Genomic DNA, 15976 nt, shown 5'->3' with positions numbered 1-15976 from the left:
TAGATTCCTATTCTTTTGGACAACACTGCTTCTATTTTTCTCATTTTTAACATTTATATTTTTTATTTTATTCAACTTTATTTAACAAAAATTTATAATGTATTTCAATGGGGAGACCCTTCAAATTCTCATTCAAATTCCTCCTCTTTAAACTGTATCTACTTCCACATACATTGACATAGAGCCACCATTCAAACTTTAAAACGAAGACAAGACATTCAACTATTCAACTTGTATTTATCTTTTCAATATCTATTATACTTTTTCTTCAGTTCCAGTTTAAGTTTCATGATGTTTTTTCACCCGTTTCAGAGTTTATAATGGGTGTGTATGGGACGGAATGTTGGGGCTAGAGTGAGACAGCTCAACTGCTAGAGTGAGAGGAGCAAAAAAATTAATCTTAAAATCTTTTTTAAAACTGCTGCTGTGTCCACAGCGTTTGCTCTACAGCCACCATTTTACCCTCAAAACGTAGCCATCGCTGTCCTCTTTCATCCAATGTGTTTACTATTGTCCTAGGTGTTATGGTTCTTTCATAAATGTCACCAATGCACAGCCTCCTCCCTCCAACTCTTCCATAGACTCTAATGTTAAAATGGCTCAGAAGGTTCTTTTGAAAATCAGAAGAGCATGGTGTCTTTCCACTGTCACCACGTCCATATAATAAACTCCACAGGCATGAAAACTGAGAATTCAGTAGACTAGACATTGCTGTCACTCACGGTGAAAGAATTTCGTCAATACGACTTGTACTTTTCATATGGGAACGATTTGTTTCGGCCTGACTTTTCTGTTCATTTTAAGCAGCAAAAGTGAGGTGCATGTCTGTGTCCGTGTGTATGGAGCCATTGGGTGCGGTCACTATAGCAACCAGGCTCACACCTGCCTGCTTAACGAGCTCTCTCTCTCACTCTGCCAAGATTCATCTTAAGCACTTCTCTTTCAACTGCTGCTGTGTCCACAGTGTTACAGCCATCATTTTACCCTCAAAACGTCGCCATCGTTGTTCTCTTTCCAACATCTTGTCTTTCAAAGCTCAGAGATGTAAACTTTTTAAACTGTGTGGATCCAAGTGGAGGGATCACATTTTAGTCATTCAGTGATTCAAAGAATATGACCTTTTAATATTCTTTCAGATGTTTTCTGACTCTAAATGTTCTTTTCTCATTTCTTAGGTTTTTCTAATTTACAATTAAAACATTTTCAGCTTTTTTCCAACTTCTTCTTCTGTGTAACCTTCAGCTTTTAGCAGCTCAGCACCTTTGTTTTCAGGTTAAATTCGTTTTTTTTTTTTTGTTGTTTTTTTTAAATCTCATTCAATATTTTTAACTCAAAATTCAGCAATTAATTCATTTCAGTCCATACATTCAGATTCAAGCATTCACACTGCAGTTTCTTCAGAAAATGCACTTTCTAGTTATTATTATTATTATATTTTATTCTGTATTCCGTACGTTTTTTGTAATCCTACATCTTCAAAACCGTTCAACTTAGAAAAACCATTCAAACACCGTTAGATTCCTATTCTTTTGGACAACACTGCTTCTATTTTTCATATTTTTAACATTTATATTTTTAATTTTATTCAACTTTATTCAACAAAAATTTCCCATGTATTTCAATGGGGAGACCCTTCAAATCCTCATTCAACTTACTCATTTTTAAACTCTTACTACTTCAACATACGTTCACATAGAGCCACCATTCAAACTTTAAAACGAAGACAAGACATTCAACTATTCAACTTGTATTTATCTTTTCAATATCTATTATACTTTTTCTTCAGTTCCAGTTTAAGTTTCATGATGTTTTTTCACCCGTTTCAGAGTTTATAATGGGTGTGTATGGGACGGAATGTTGGGGCTAGAGTGAGAGAGCTCAACTGCTAGAGTGAGAGGAGCAAAAAAATTTATCTTAAAATCTTTTTTAAAACTGCTGCTGTGTCCGCAGCGTTTGCTCTACAGGTATGATTTTACCCTCAAAACGTAGCCATCGCTGTCCTCTTTCATCCAATGTGTTTACTATTGTCCTAGGTGTTATGGTTCTTTCATAAATGTCACCAATGCGCAGCCTCCTCCCTCCAACTCTTCCATAGACTCTAATGTTAAAATGGCTCAGAAGGTTCGTTTGAAAATCAGAAGCGCATGGTGTCTTTACACTGTCACCACGTCCATATAATAAACTCCACAGGCATGAAAACTGAGAATTCAGTAGACTAGAAGCTGCTGTCGCTCACGGTGAAAGAATTTCGTCAATACGACTTGTACTTTTCATATGGGAACGATTTGTTTCGGCCTGACTTTTCTGTTCATTTTAAGCAGCAAAAGTGAGGTGCATGTCTGTGCAGGCTCACACCTGCCTGCTTAACGAGCTCTCTCTCACTCTGCCAAGGTTAAACCTAAAAATGTTAGATTGTAGTAAGATTAACTTTTTCAAAAGTACAATAAGACAGATTTGACAGGGTTTTGCCACAGATTAATTAGTATATGCCAACTAAGTAGAGCATTGTGATTGGCACAAAGGTTTTTCAGATCTGGGCAGTTGGAGTCAGTTGATGACTTCAAAATCATCCTTTCTGACTGGATAATTAAAGCTCTCAGCATCTATCGGTCTGTAGTTAATTTCCCCACCTTTTAACTAACGTTTAACTAACCTAATCTCATTTAATGTCTCTGTTTATAGTCTGTATAGTTTATCTCCCCACGAATACACTCAAAGTAGTCTTAAAATAAAACCCACAAAACAGTTCAAGATTTAATACTTTTTATTTGCTCATTTAATGCCAGTTGCCCTGTTTTTCTATATGTCACTCATTCGCTTATACTTGGGCAAAAAGGACCAATTTGTACACTAGTATAGTGTATTTTTTCCCTCTATCTCTCTATGTCTGTCACACACAGAGACCAACACACAGACATGTATATGCTCATTATTGCTGTTCAAACTGATGGTCAAATTTCCAAGCACCACCTGAACGCCTCATCTGTTTTTAACCTATCACTGGACCAACTGTCGTCATTCCGCTTTGCTCTCTGCTGTGGTAAGTACAGTACACTCAGTACTGCAGTGTTTTATTTTTATGATGGAAAAAATACATGTTTGACATTTAAACTCACATATCAAGTCCAACAGAGTTAAAAACAATTCAAAGAAGAAAGAAAGAAAAAAGAATAACCTTCGCTATCATTTATATACGTTTATTACGTTTTGCTGTTAGCAGCAGTGCTAACGCTAGCTTCAATGCTAATGCTAGCAACAATGCTAACGCTAGCTATAGTGCTAACACTAGCCTTAGCAGTTGTTAACTGACAAAAATAATATTCCTGTGATATTTCTTGCTGCTCAGTGAGACAAAAGTAAGAAATTAGCTTTATTATTGCCATTGTGGCTCAGTTTTAACAGTAAGAGTGCTAGCGCTAGCAGCATTGCTAGCGCTAGCAGCATTGCTAACGCTAGCTGCAATGCTAACGCTAGCTGCAATGCTAACGCTAGCTGCAATGCTAACGCTAGCTGCAATGCTAATGCTAGCCGGAATGCTAGCGCTAGCAGCAATGCTAAGGCTAGTAACAGTCTAACAGTAGCCTTACATAAGTGGCAATACTTCAGTTAACTAGTTTGAATTGTAAAATCACTGCTGTATCAGTTGGTGTGCTATATTACTCTATAATTACCCTGCTGACTAGAAGTTCAGTGTATCATGTCGTGTGGGCTTTGTATTTCTGTTAGTCTGATAACACTGTACAGACAACTAACGTATTATTTCTCGTTTCTTTCAGGAACCTGACTGACACTGTGCTTTGCCTGGTAGGTGTGCACATACTGTAAGAGAAGTAGACCAAAATAAAAAAATAATATGACTAATATAAGCTGTAAAGTGATGGGTTCAAACTTTGTGCTAGACCTTTTAAACACAATTTTATAATAAATACACATAAGTGCAGCTTAACAATTGGGCTAAAATATTTTTTTCGTACATTTTTGTAGTCACACTACATGTGATTAATTAATGATTCACTCAATCATATTTGTATTTAAAAATATTATTGCTGAATTTAATTAAATATTTATTCTTTTAAAAAGTGCCCAATTATGCAACTTTTTGCACATGGCAGCCGACAACAGTTTAGCTTGAATATTTGTTTTGTCCTTTTGCAGTAGTCACATTTAGTTCATACAATTACCATGTGATATAATTTTAATAAAATTATTTTTTTTTCTTGTTTTTTGTTCAGAGTGTGTAGAAGAAGAAGAACAAGGACCAGATCTCCAGTCTTCTCTCTCACATCCCAACCCCCCAACCCCTCTATCCTCTGTCCTGCTCCACCTATTGTCTCTGCCTTCTTTCCATCTGTATTTCACTCTGTGGTTTGTGAGAAATTTTGCCAAACCAACAATCCTTTTGCGGTTTGATTTAAAGCCGTGTCTCTCCTGCTCTGTCTGTTCTCTCTGCTAAATTTTCTCTCTACCTGTTTTTCACTCTTGGCTTGCTGCTGAAAAACGCCAAGCCAACAAAGCAATAAAGAGTGCATATTTTGCCTCAACCTATGAACAAACTGAACAAACAAAGAAAAATCTGCGGTTTGATTTAAAGCCGTGTCTCTCCTGCTCTGTCTGTTCTCACTGCTAAATTTTCTCTCTACCTGTTTTTCACTCTTGGCTTGCTGCTGAAAAACGCCAAGCCATTAAAGCAATAAAGAGTGCATATATTGCCTCTACCTGAGAACAAACTGAACAAACAAAGAAAACTAATTCACGGTTTGATTGTGATTTCCCAGCCGTGTCTCTCCTGCTCTGCCTGTTCTCTCTTCTAAATTTTCTCTCTACCTGTTTTTCACTCTTGGCTTGCTGCTGAAAAATGCCAAGCCAATAAAGAGAGTGCATAATATTCTCTCAACTGAAGAACAAACTGTCAAACGAAAGACAACTGTTTAAGACAAATAAAAACTGAAATATAAAAACAAAGACAACATCTCCTGGTGTGTGCCACTCTTATCTTGTGAACATATTTTCTAAAGACTAAGAAACACTTGCAGGTGTGTGAAAATGCCAAGGAAGCAGAAAAAGTCACAAGCTGCAAAACAACGCTGGAAGAAGTTTCATGAGTTTCACAAAGTACCAACATGTGAACAAGCTGAGTTTGATTTTCCTCAGAGCTCTGCAGAAGACAGTGTGTCTACAAAGACCAATTCTGACAGTGTCAAACAGGCAGGTCAACATGTTCCTGCACATGTACAACAGGTATCTTATGCTGATGCTGTAAAGAGTGGACTGCAGCATAAAGTTAATGAACAACATGAGGTGTCAAGTGCCCCACAGGTGGGTTATGCTGACTTTTTGAAAAGAGGCTGTCACAGTGATGTGGCAGGACCATCTCATGCAGAAAGAGTGAACCTTGAAAACCAGCCCTCTATTACACTTGTCTGTGCATCTCACAGCCAGGCACATCCTAAATATGGAGACTCCAGAAACAAGCAGTGCACATGCAACTCACTCACATTTCTTGCATTCCTTCATGAGAATGAAAACATGACTACAGCTGACCTTAATCTGGTCTTGGATAAAGGTGATGTGATGTACAAAGAGGCCAAGAAAAGATTTCCTAAAAATATTCATTTGGCAACCGATGAGCTGCCAGACAAAGTTGATGCTCGCTGGTCTATGTATGATGTCGACATGACACAGCCTTCCCGGTATGGGACATTTGAAGAACCTCCAGAGGAGGCAGTAGATACCTTTCTCAGCTTAGAAGCAGGACTGAGCTGCCTGTTGTCAGATGTGCAGTATGCCTTATTGATTATGAGTGGATTGTGTATCGCAGTGTTCAGATCCACATCAGGCAAATATGGTTTCTTTGATCCACACTCCAGAACACCCAGTGGTCTTCCTCTATTACTACAGTCACGTAATCGTGGTACAGCAGTGATGCTGAAATTCACACTCCTCAGTGACATGATTAAGAGGATCCAAGATTCTTATGAAATGATGGAGATATCACCCTCTTGTAACTATGAACTGAAGCCTGTGCAGTTCTACAGTATGAGCACAGTCAACCTGAGTGATACTATCACAGACACAGTCTGCAGACCAACAGCTGCCACTGCTGTGGCATCTACTCACTCTGATACAACTGTTGATGAAGCAAACTCCTCTACTCCAAGGAGAAACACAACGACTGATCTGACTGAGAACATCTTTTGTCAAATGTCCATTTGTACGCCACCGGTGAAACAAAAAGAAGTTCACGTGACTCAGTTCACATCATATGAAGATCAGAATGAACCTCCTAATATACCAACTGAAGAACTATGCAGTGAATTAAGTTTCCTTCCATCAAGGGATGCTTTTTTATGTCAATCAAATGCTGCAATAACAAATGTTGCTTCCTGTGATCTTTCTGATATAGTTTTACAAAAACTGAAAAAAGTTAATAAACAACAAAGGCACAAAATGAAAAGAAGATTAATGGCATCAGAGAAACCCAGAAATCAGAGAAAAGAAAACCAAAAAAGGAAAGAACGACAAAAGTATGCTTCAAACAAAGAGTACAAAGAAAAGAAAAAGTCTTGCACAAGCGAGGCATATAAAAACAATCCTGAAGTCAGACAGAAAAAACAACAGTATATGAAAAGACGTTATTGTGAGAATGATGAATTGAGACAGAAACAACAGAGATATATTAGAAGACGTTACTGTGAAAATGATGAATTCAGAAAGAAACAAAAACAATATGTTAAAAAACGTTTTTCTGAGAATGCTACAGTTAGAAAGAAACAACAACAATATATTAAAAGACGCTACTGTGAGAACGATGAATTCAGAAAGAAACAACAACAATATATTAAAAGACGCTACTGTGAGAACGATGAATTCAGAAAGAAACAACAACAATATATTAAAAGACGCTACTGTGAGAACGATGAATTCAGAAAGAAACAACAACAATATATTAAAAGACGCTACTGTGAGAACGATGAATTCAGAAAGAAACAACAACAATATATTAAAAGACGCTACTGTGACAATGCTGAATTTAGACAAAAACAAAAAAACTATATAACTAAAAGGTATCAAGAAAACCCTGAATTCAGAGAGAGACAGAGATCTCGAGTGACTCAGCGTTATGCACGTGACAATGCATTCAGAGTAAGACACAGACAACTAATGAAACAACTAATGCGAGACAGGTATCAAAGTAATCTTGCATTCAGGATTATGCACAACATGAGATGTGCAATGAAAATAAAAAGGAAATACAGATGGGTGAACAGACAAACCCAAGAGAGTGACAACAGTGTGATCAACGAGGCCATATCTGTGTTCAAATCACAAATCAAAGCTGGACCATCATACCCATGTACTGTATGCTTCAAGGCTTCATTTCCAAACCAAGTGCGACCCTGCACAAGGTCAAAGTATGTCAAAAACCCACATGTAGTTGCAACATGTTTGACAGGAAAGTTTGTTCATGTTTGTGATGAAAACTGCAGAAATGAGCAGTGCAAAGTGCCTGATGAGAGAAAGAGAGAGTGGATATGTCACACCTGCCACGATCATCTTAAAAATGGATCCATGCCAGCACTTGCTGTTGCCAATAAGTTGGATCTTGCTGATATTCCAGCTGAACTTTCTGATCTCAACATACTGGAGAGACATCTCATAGCCAAGTGCATACCATTTGCCAAGATCATTCCTCTTCCCAAAGGCAGACAAAGAGCAATTAGAGGAAATGTGGTCTGTGTCCCATCAGAGGTACAGGAAACTGTTGAAACACTACCTCGATTGAGAATTAATTCTCAGGTCATGAGAGTAAAATTGAAGAGACGCTTGTCTTACAAAGGTCATCAGCTGTTTCAGACTGTAAGCTGGTCTAAACTTGTGCAAGCACTGCATAAACTCAAGCAGATTCATCCACAGTATAAGGATGTGAGCATCAGAGATGATGCTGAGCTGTGTGATCCAACTCTTCCTGATGAAGATGATGAGGATGATGATGATGAAAACATGAATGAGGACGATTATGATGAGGCTGATTTAATGGAAATTGACAGCTGTGAGAAAAATGCACTGAGTGAAGCACAAAATATAAATGAACAGGACATTGACATGTTACCCTGTGATGGTGAACAATCGCATGAACAGATGAGAGATGATTCAGAGCAAGCAGATGGACTGACTAATGGTGGTTTTGCACTCGAGTCCTGTTTGCAGCCCCCTGATGTGGCTGAGGAGATATTATGTTTCAGTGAAGGAATCTACTCTGTTGCTCCTGCAGAGAGAAACAATCCAATAAGTTTTTTCAAAACACCTAAACTGGAGGCCATGGCCTTCCCTGTGCAGTTTCCTACAGGTCAAAACACACTTGATGAAAGAAGGCTGATCAAAGTATCCCCCAGTGGGTATTTCAAATCAAGACTTTTCTGCATTGATGATCGTTTTGCCAAAGACACAAACTATTTGTTCTTTGCACAGTTTGTGACTGAAATACACTTGGCTACATCCAGCATGACAGTACAGTTAAGGAAGGCAAAGCCTCTGACCAGAGATGGTAGAAAAATAACCTCAGGCATGTTACAAGATAAACATGAGGTGGAGAAACTGGTGCGAAATAAAGATGCAGTGAGATTCATGCAGCCTCTGAGAGGAACCCCAGCCTATTGGGAGAAAACAACAAGAGATCTTTTTGCCATGATCAGACAGTTGGGAACTCCCACGTTCTTTTGCACATTTTCAGCTGCTGAAATGCGCTGGCCTGAAGTGATTGAGGCAATAACAAGGCAGCAAGGTGAACAAGTGAATTTTGAAGGACTCGACTGGTCAGCAAAGTGTGACATCCTGAGAAGCAATCCTGTCACAACAATGCGCATGTTTGACAAGAGAGTTGAAGCATTATTCAGAGATTTACTCTTATCTCCCGCAGAGCCACTTGGCAAAGTCATTGACTACTTTTACAGAGTTGAGTTTCAGCACAGAGGAAGCCCACACATACACTGCCTCCTGTGGGTAGAAGGTGCTCCTGTGTTTGAGGAGGATGATGAGCAAACTGTTCTTGATTTTATAAACAAATACATCACAGCTCAGCTGCCTGATCCACATAAACAACCTGAACTGTACAAAAAAGTAACAGAAGTGCAAAAACACAGTAAGAACCACACAAAGACGTGCTTTAGGAGTTTAAGCTCCGGGTGCCGTTTTGGTTTTCCCAAACCACCCTGCAATGAGACAATGATCACAAGACCCAGTGAGGATGATGCACTGGAAGTAGAAACGGCAAAGAACAAGCTCAGACCACTGAACCAGCTGCTGAATGAACCTGAAACTGCTTCCATGAGTTTAGAGCAGCTCTTGGAAAGATGCAAGTTGACACATGCAGAATATGAGAGATACCTGAATAAAATGAACATGAGGAGTACGATCATACTAAAGCGTGATCCAAAAGACTCTTGGATAAACGGCTATAATCCACATCTGCTTGAAGCCTGGAACAGTAATATCGACATAAGCTTTGTTTTAGATGCTTTTGGTGCTGCAAATTATTTAATGAAATATATATCAAAAAAAGAGGGCGGGCTATCTGAGTACCTGAAAACTGTCATTGAGAACTCCCATAAGGACAGTGTAAATGAGTGCGATGAAATGAGAGCCGTCATGCAGGCATATTCAAAGAAGCGAGAGATCAGTGCACAGGAGTGTGTTGCTCGTGCATGTGGTCTTCACATGAAGCAATGCTCACGTGCTGTAATATTCATTCCAACTGATGATAATCCTGTGAAAATGAGTCGTCCCCTGTCAGTTCTGGACAACACAACACCTGAGTCTTCCAATGTTTGGATGACATCTTTGAATGACAAATACAAAGCCAGACCTGAAACACCAGAGTATGAGGAGATGTGCATGGCAGACTTTGCTGCTACTTGCAGGATTGTCTATGGCCAACAGAAAAAAGGTAAAGATGTTTTGCCCCTTCTCAATGAGATGGGGTTTGTGCAAAGGCGCAAAAACAATAAGCCTGCTATCATCAGATTTCACCGCTGCTCACAAGAAAAACATCCAGAGCAATATTACGGAAGACTGCTTAAACTGTACCTTCCTCATCGTTCAGACCACGAACTGAAAACACCATCGTTGCCAACCTATCAGGCTTTCTATGGTGCTGGCTGTGTACAGCTGCCAGGTACTGACCGTCTTGAGTACGTGCAACACATTGTCAAAAGAAACAGAGAAAAATATGAGAAAAACAGTGAGGAGATCGAGAGCGCTGTTGAGGAATATGAGCAGAACAGAGGTGTGACTGACGAATGGTGTAATCTGGCACCTGAATCAGATCTCGTAAGGTTGCCACTTGTTGAACAAGAAAGAGAGCGAGACAATGAAAATGAACAGGAAGATGTGCCCGACTACAGCCGTCAGGCTGATGCTTCAACAGAAGTCAGAGCCATCAGGGAACCCCCTGCTATTGATCCCACATTGTTACGTCAGATGTTTCAGAATCTGAACAAGAAGCAAGCCTGCATATTTTATGCAGTTAGAGACTGGTGCATTAAAAGAGTCTGTGCTCTAAATCCAGAGCAGTTTTTCTTTTATATTAATGGTGGTGCTGGAACAGGAAAATCACATCTTATCAAATGCATCTACTCAGAAGCATCTAAGATACTGAGCAAAGTGCCCAGATATGCAGACGACGTTGACATATCAAAACCCACTGTCCTGTTAACTGCTTTCACTGGGACTGCAGCATTTAACATTTCTGGAACAACACTGCATTCTCTTCTCAAGCTGCCTAGAAGCTTAAAACCTCCCATTCAGGGACTTGGCAATCAGCTGGATGAAGTCAGATCAGAACTTTTGAATGCTGAAATAATCGTCATTGACGAAGTGTCTATGGTGTCAAGACATCTGTTTGCATATGTAGATGCAAGACTCAAACAGATCAAAGGGACTCGGAGACCCTTTGGAGGCATGTCAGTCATTGCTGTCGGAGACTTCTATCAGCTACCCCCAGTGCGACAGTCTAAACCTCTCTGTGTGCACGACCCGTCCGAGATCGACCTGTGGCGGGAGCATTTTCAGATGATCACTCTGACTGAGATTATGCGTCAGAAAGATGATGTTGTCTTTGCAGAGATGCTGAACAGAATTCGTGTGAAAGGAAAGTTGGATGAGCTTTGCGAAGCAGATAGAAATTTGTTGTCACAGGCCATAACTGAAGCAGCCCTTTGTCCAACTGATGCGTTGCACATTTTTGCAACTAATAAAGAAGTGGATGCACACAACTCTGCAACACTGGCTCTGCTCCACACTCATATCATTGACATCCATGCAGATGATTATAGAAAAGATCCTAGAACTGGCAGAATGGCACTTCAAGACAGACCATTGAAAGGAGGTAAAAACGAGTTACCAGACACACTGAAAGTTGCAGAAGGAGCTCGTGTCATGCTCACCAGAAACATTGACATACAAAATGGTTTGGTTAATGGAGCTTTTGGAATACTACTTAGAGTAGTTCACTCTGAAAACGACCAACACATCATCAAGCTTGGACTTAAAATGGATAATGAGACATCTGGAAAGAATAACCGCACACCAGCAGACGACATGGTGTACATTGAGAGAGCAGAGGAGAATCTGAAGCAGAAAGGAGTGGTACGAAGACAGTTCCCAGTGAAGCTGGCCTTTGCATGTACAATACATAAGGTACAGGGTATGACAACTACATCAGCTGTTGTCTCTCTTAAGAGCATTTTTGAGCCCGGCATGGCCTACGTAGCTGTCAGTAGAGTGACGTCTCTCAGTGGACTGTATCTTCTTGATATGGAGGAGAAAAAAATATTCACCAACCCAGAAATCACTGCAGCGCTTGAGAACATGAGACAAGCCAACCTTGATGACATGATGCCTCTTCTACACGTGAGGCAAACACTGAGCAGGTCAGAGGTTTTCACCATTGTTCATCATAATACAGAGGGACTGCCAGCTCACATTAATGACATCAAAAGTCACCATGAATTGTGTCTAGCAGATGTTTTGTGCCTAACAGAAACACACCTGCGGGGCTCTTTTGTCGCAGAGAGTCTCCACTTGGAAAATTACAATTTGTTCAAACGCAACAGACACCTGTCCTACACAAACTTTCCCCAGATGGCAAACAGAAGTGGTGGTGGAGTTGCTGTTTATGTGAAAAGTGACATTCAAGTGCATGAAAAACAGTACATTCATAATGTAACTGACCTTGAATTTCTGGCTTTAAAGGTTGAAGCACCAGTCAGTGCTCTGATTGCAGTTGTATACAGACCTCCAGACTACACTCTGAGGCCATTCCTGAAAAACCTGGTAAGCCTATTAGACTCATTGGAGATCATGGACTGTCATCCCATCATAGTTTGTGGTGATTTTAATGAGAATGTTTTATCCAGTGCAAACAAACCAATCCTGGAGCTGTTTGAGTCTAGGGGATACGCACAGGTCATCACTGCCCCTACCACAGAGAAGAACACACTGCTTGACCTAATTTTCATTTCTCAGTCAGATCGATGTCTCCATTCTGGAGTCATGAAGACCTACCATAGTTACCATGACCCAGTATACTGTGTATTGTCCTGTGATGATTCATGATCTAGATCTTTGAATACAGTAAGTAATATCTATATTTTTGAATGACTTAAGAAAGTAGAGCGATATTTAAAAGTTGACGCTCTGCATTGCAGTATAATGGTTGAATTGTTTACATAAAATACAATTACATGAATTAAGTAATGATATCAGTAAAAGATGACAATTTTATTTATCACAGAAAATCTAAAGTTCACTAACAGTAACCTATAAATGTCAAAAAAATCAAATATAGCAGTTTAAAATGAATAGTGTAGGCATATCCTCTCTGCAGCCAGGCTTCAACATCCTGCCAGGCTGCCCCAGTCTCACTGTGGCTGGGAGGGAGGGAGGGTGGACCAGAGGATTGCCTACACAACACATAAATGTTCAACAGCTTCTTCATTGTTTCTGAGAGAACAATAATGACTAAAGGTTGCTTTTTAAACAAACAAACAAACAAACAAACAAACAAACAAACAAACCTAATTACAGCAATAATGACAGTTAAGCCACTTTATGTGTGCCTCTATTTTGAAATACTATTTACAAAAATGTTATTATTTTGGTTTGTTATAAACTTTAAACTTTTTCAAAAGTATACGATTATATTTTTGGACAAATCTTTCGATGAAACATACATTTTTATGAGCTTTTATCATGTTTCGGCCAGTGCAATCATCAGGGTGGGTCTGGGTTGATAACTGCACATTTCTGGCCAGAAATGTTTCAGCAGTGTTACATAAGTAGTACATATGTAACACTTGCTTTCTGTTACCAGCTGATACCCTACATTTGTATAGACATTGGATGGTGTGAGGTTGGGGAGTTGAGTGGGGGGGGGGGGGGGGGGGGGGGGGTTACGGTGGGAGCTGAGGGGGGGGGGGGGGTGTTAGGTTTCCTTTTTTCTTTTTCTTTTTTAAGAGAGACACAGTCCTCCTGTGTCTTCTCCAAGCTTCACATGTAAGATCCAACAGTGTGAAGCACATAGCAGCTAGAAACTGTAATGCCACAGATCAGAGAGGCTTCATCATCACCATCTTCATCGCCGTACGATCAGAGCGTGAGACTTCACATCTGGAGCACAGGAGACATTCTGTGATAAGTCCTCCTTCTAGCTTGTCCCACAAGCAGTCGGTGAGATTTACTCACAACAAAAAGGGTTAATGACATAATTTCCATGAAAACATGTATTCATTCTTTGTAAAGTGTTTAAATTGTGTTTTCACTTGACCTTAGGAGTGTTAGAGTGTATTGTAATGTCTGTACTCAGGTGTTTCCCTCTGTGATCCATCCCCATCAGAGCTGAGACACTCAGGACTGAACAGACTGCACAGTTTCTGTGACCGAGCCTCCAAAACACCTTCTTTGAAACCACTCATGATAGAAGGGCTTCATATTTGCAGCAGCACTACTACAGGTATTCAGTTTATTACAGGATGTGTTTGTTTCTTAGGACCAGCTCTGAGTGCACACTACCTAACATATACACCTTTCTGTTCACTACAAACCAACTACTCTGGATCATATGGCCAGTTGGCAGGAATGTTGCTGCAGGAAAAAATCCCTGGAGATCACCATCATTGTCAGACTGACTGTGCCTCCTCTGTGCAGTGTCAAGATCCTCTCTAAATGAGTGTGTAAGTTAACATTTTCATTATTTTATTCCCTTTGACAAGACAAGTATCACTGATATTTACATTTACAACTACATATGTTCCCGTTTTCTGCTCTTCTTTTAAAGTCCTCAGCTATCCTGCTTCTGTGCTGCTTGCCACACATCAAACACTGGCCGGATGACAGGGAGGATCCACTCTGAAGTCACTGGACGTGATGAGGATCATATGGGACTTCATAGTTTCACAGAAACATTGTGCTCTGTGATTACAGGTTTTAAATGGACATAATGACTGCCTCTCTCTGATCAACAGGCTAAAGGATTGTTTTCATTGTTAGTGCTCTGTACAATGTATGCTTATTTAATATTTCATCACAGAGCAAACCTTTATTTATTTAACATTTTTTTTATTTTGTTTTAATGTTGAATTAACTGTGGGGATTTTTTTAAGTGGGCACTTGGGATGTCATATGACCAGAAATGTGGTAACTGGAATTCAACAGTATGGAAGAAAAAATCTGCTGAGAACGAAACACATACAAAAACCCCCAAGAAAATTCAAATTCATTCCATGTAATCCAATCTAAAACATTTTAAACTGCTGAACAGCAACACAAACAGCGTTAAAAAACAGTGTTAACAGAATGATTATGATGATTTTGTACCAAAGTTTCAGGTCACATGGCACACCTAGTGTGTAGTGTGGGGTATCAGCTGGTAAGTATAGGTTTTTTTTTTCATATTTGTGTCCTTAGAGTTCAGATAGATAAAGCCTTGTGTATAATAATTAGTCATAACCACAACTCAAAGTCAGGGACTAACTAATTTTGGGACTTTGTGTCTGAGCCCAGGTTAAAACAATGTGTAAAAAAGCATTTAGTGGCATGGCTGAACAATGCTGTATTGATACTTATTTATCCATGTTCACAAAAAGGACTAATGTGTTTATTTGATTATTTGCATGTGTTAAACTGTGTCACCACCTTAGGCTTTCATTTGAGTTTACTCACAAATCTCTATACAGTTCTCTTTTACCACTGTGTGGACTCTGTTTACATTAAAACATAAAAAAGAATGAGTAATAAAAAGATGTGTAGACAGATCAGAAGATTAAGTAGACCGATAGAAACAGCTGTTCAGCCATGTTCTAAGAAACCAACACAATTTAAAGGTTCAGGATTGTGGTTTTAAAAGTTGAATTTTCATGTATTTCATATGTTGCTCATTATTTTTTATTTAGTTATTTAATTTAGTTATTTTTCTTTATTCTACCAGTCCTTTTCAGAAAGAAGCTGTATATGACTTAAGATTTTTATGTTATTTTCTATGACATCCAAAACAAATTGATGTATGTAATACTATTAAACATGATATACACATGTGTATATGTCTGAAAAACATCATGCTGTATATTAAAGTTTGTATTTTCTGCAGAATGTTTGTTCATCTTTTAAGTTCATTTCAATTAGAAGAATATGAACTTTTAATATTCATTCAGAGGTTTTCTGACTCTAAATTTTCTTTTGTCATTACTCATCTTTTTATTATTTACATTTTAAACATGCTTAGCTTTTTCCAACTTCTTCTGTGTGAACATCAGCTTTCAAAAGTTCTGCACTTTTATTTTCAGGTTAAAAATTCTGTATTTTCCAGCTCATTCAGATTTTTAACTTAACATTCAGCAATTAATTCATTTCAGTGCATACATTCAGATTCAAGCATTCACACTGCAGTTTCTTCAGAAAATGCACTTTCTAGTTATTAGTGTGA

At 39.0% G+C, this 15976-nt stretch overlaps 2 protein-coding genes across 6 annotated transcripts; both read left to right on the top strand.

Moving 5' to 3' along the window:
* The first annotated feature begins 2837 nt into the window (after positions 1-2837).
* LOC146564113 (uncharacterized) lies at positions 2838-11324 on the top strand. Its single transcript, XM_085290206.1, has 4 exons — positions 2838-3040; positions 3777-3804; positions 4233-11228; positions 11321-11324. Exons 3-4 carry the CDS (start codon positions 5044-5046, stop codon positions 11322-11324), a joined length of 6189 nt encoding a protein of 2062 aa, XP_085146332.1. The 5' UTR covers positions 2838-3040; positions 3777-3804; positions 4233-5043.
* LOC146564112 (uncharacterized) lies at positions 11214-15899 on the top strand. Of its 5 annotated transcripts, XM_085291612.1 has the most exons (5): positions 11214-12330; positions 12414-12462; positions 13892-14008; positions 14125-14228; positions 14333-15899. In XM_085291612.1, exons 1-2 carry the CDS (start codon positions 11353-11355, stop codon positions 12441-12443), a joined length of 1008 nt encoding a protein of 335 aa, XP_085147738.1. In that variant the 5' UTR covers positions 11214-11352; the 3' UTR covers positions 12444-12462; positions 13892-14008; positions 14125-14228; positions 14333-15899. The 5 variants fall into 5 exon arrangements, with proteins under 5 accessions (XP_085147738.1, XP_085147740.1, XP_085147735.1 ...); XM_085291614.1 differs by lacking the exon at positions 12414-12462; XM_085291609.1 differs by having other exon boundaries at positions 11214-12462.
* Positions 15900-15976: the final 77 nt, after the last annotated feature.

The sequence above is a fragment of the Mchenga conophoros genome, linkage group LG11 (genome assembly GCF_057382185.1).
Source record: "Mchenga conophoros isolate Kocher_MC1m ecotype Shallow Benthic linkage group LG11, M_conophoros_male_GT1.1, whole genome shotgun sequence".
NCBI classification, from domain to species: domain Eukaryota; kingdom Metazoa; phylum Chordata; class Actinopteri; order Cichliformes; family Cichlidae; genus Mchenga; species Mchenga conophoros.
Note: the sequence above shows the minus strand (reverse complement) of the source record. Positions and strands in the feature narration are given on the sequence as shown.

Coding starts and splice junctions, on each gene's coding strand:
- LOC146564113 (XM_085290206.1), top strand. CDS start 5,044: ATGCCAAGGAAGCAGAAAAAGTCACAAGCTGCAAAACAACGCTGGAAG.
- LOC146564112 (XM_085291609.1), top strand. CDS start 11,353: ATGGCACTTCAAGACAGACCATTGAAAGGAGGTAAAAACGAGTTACCA.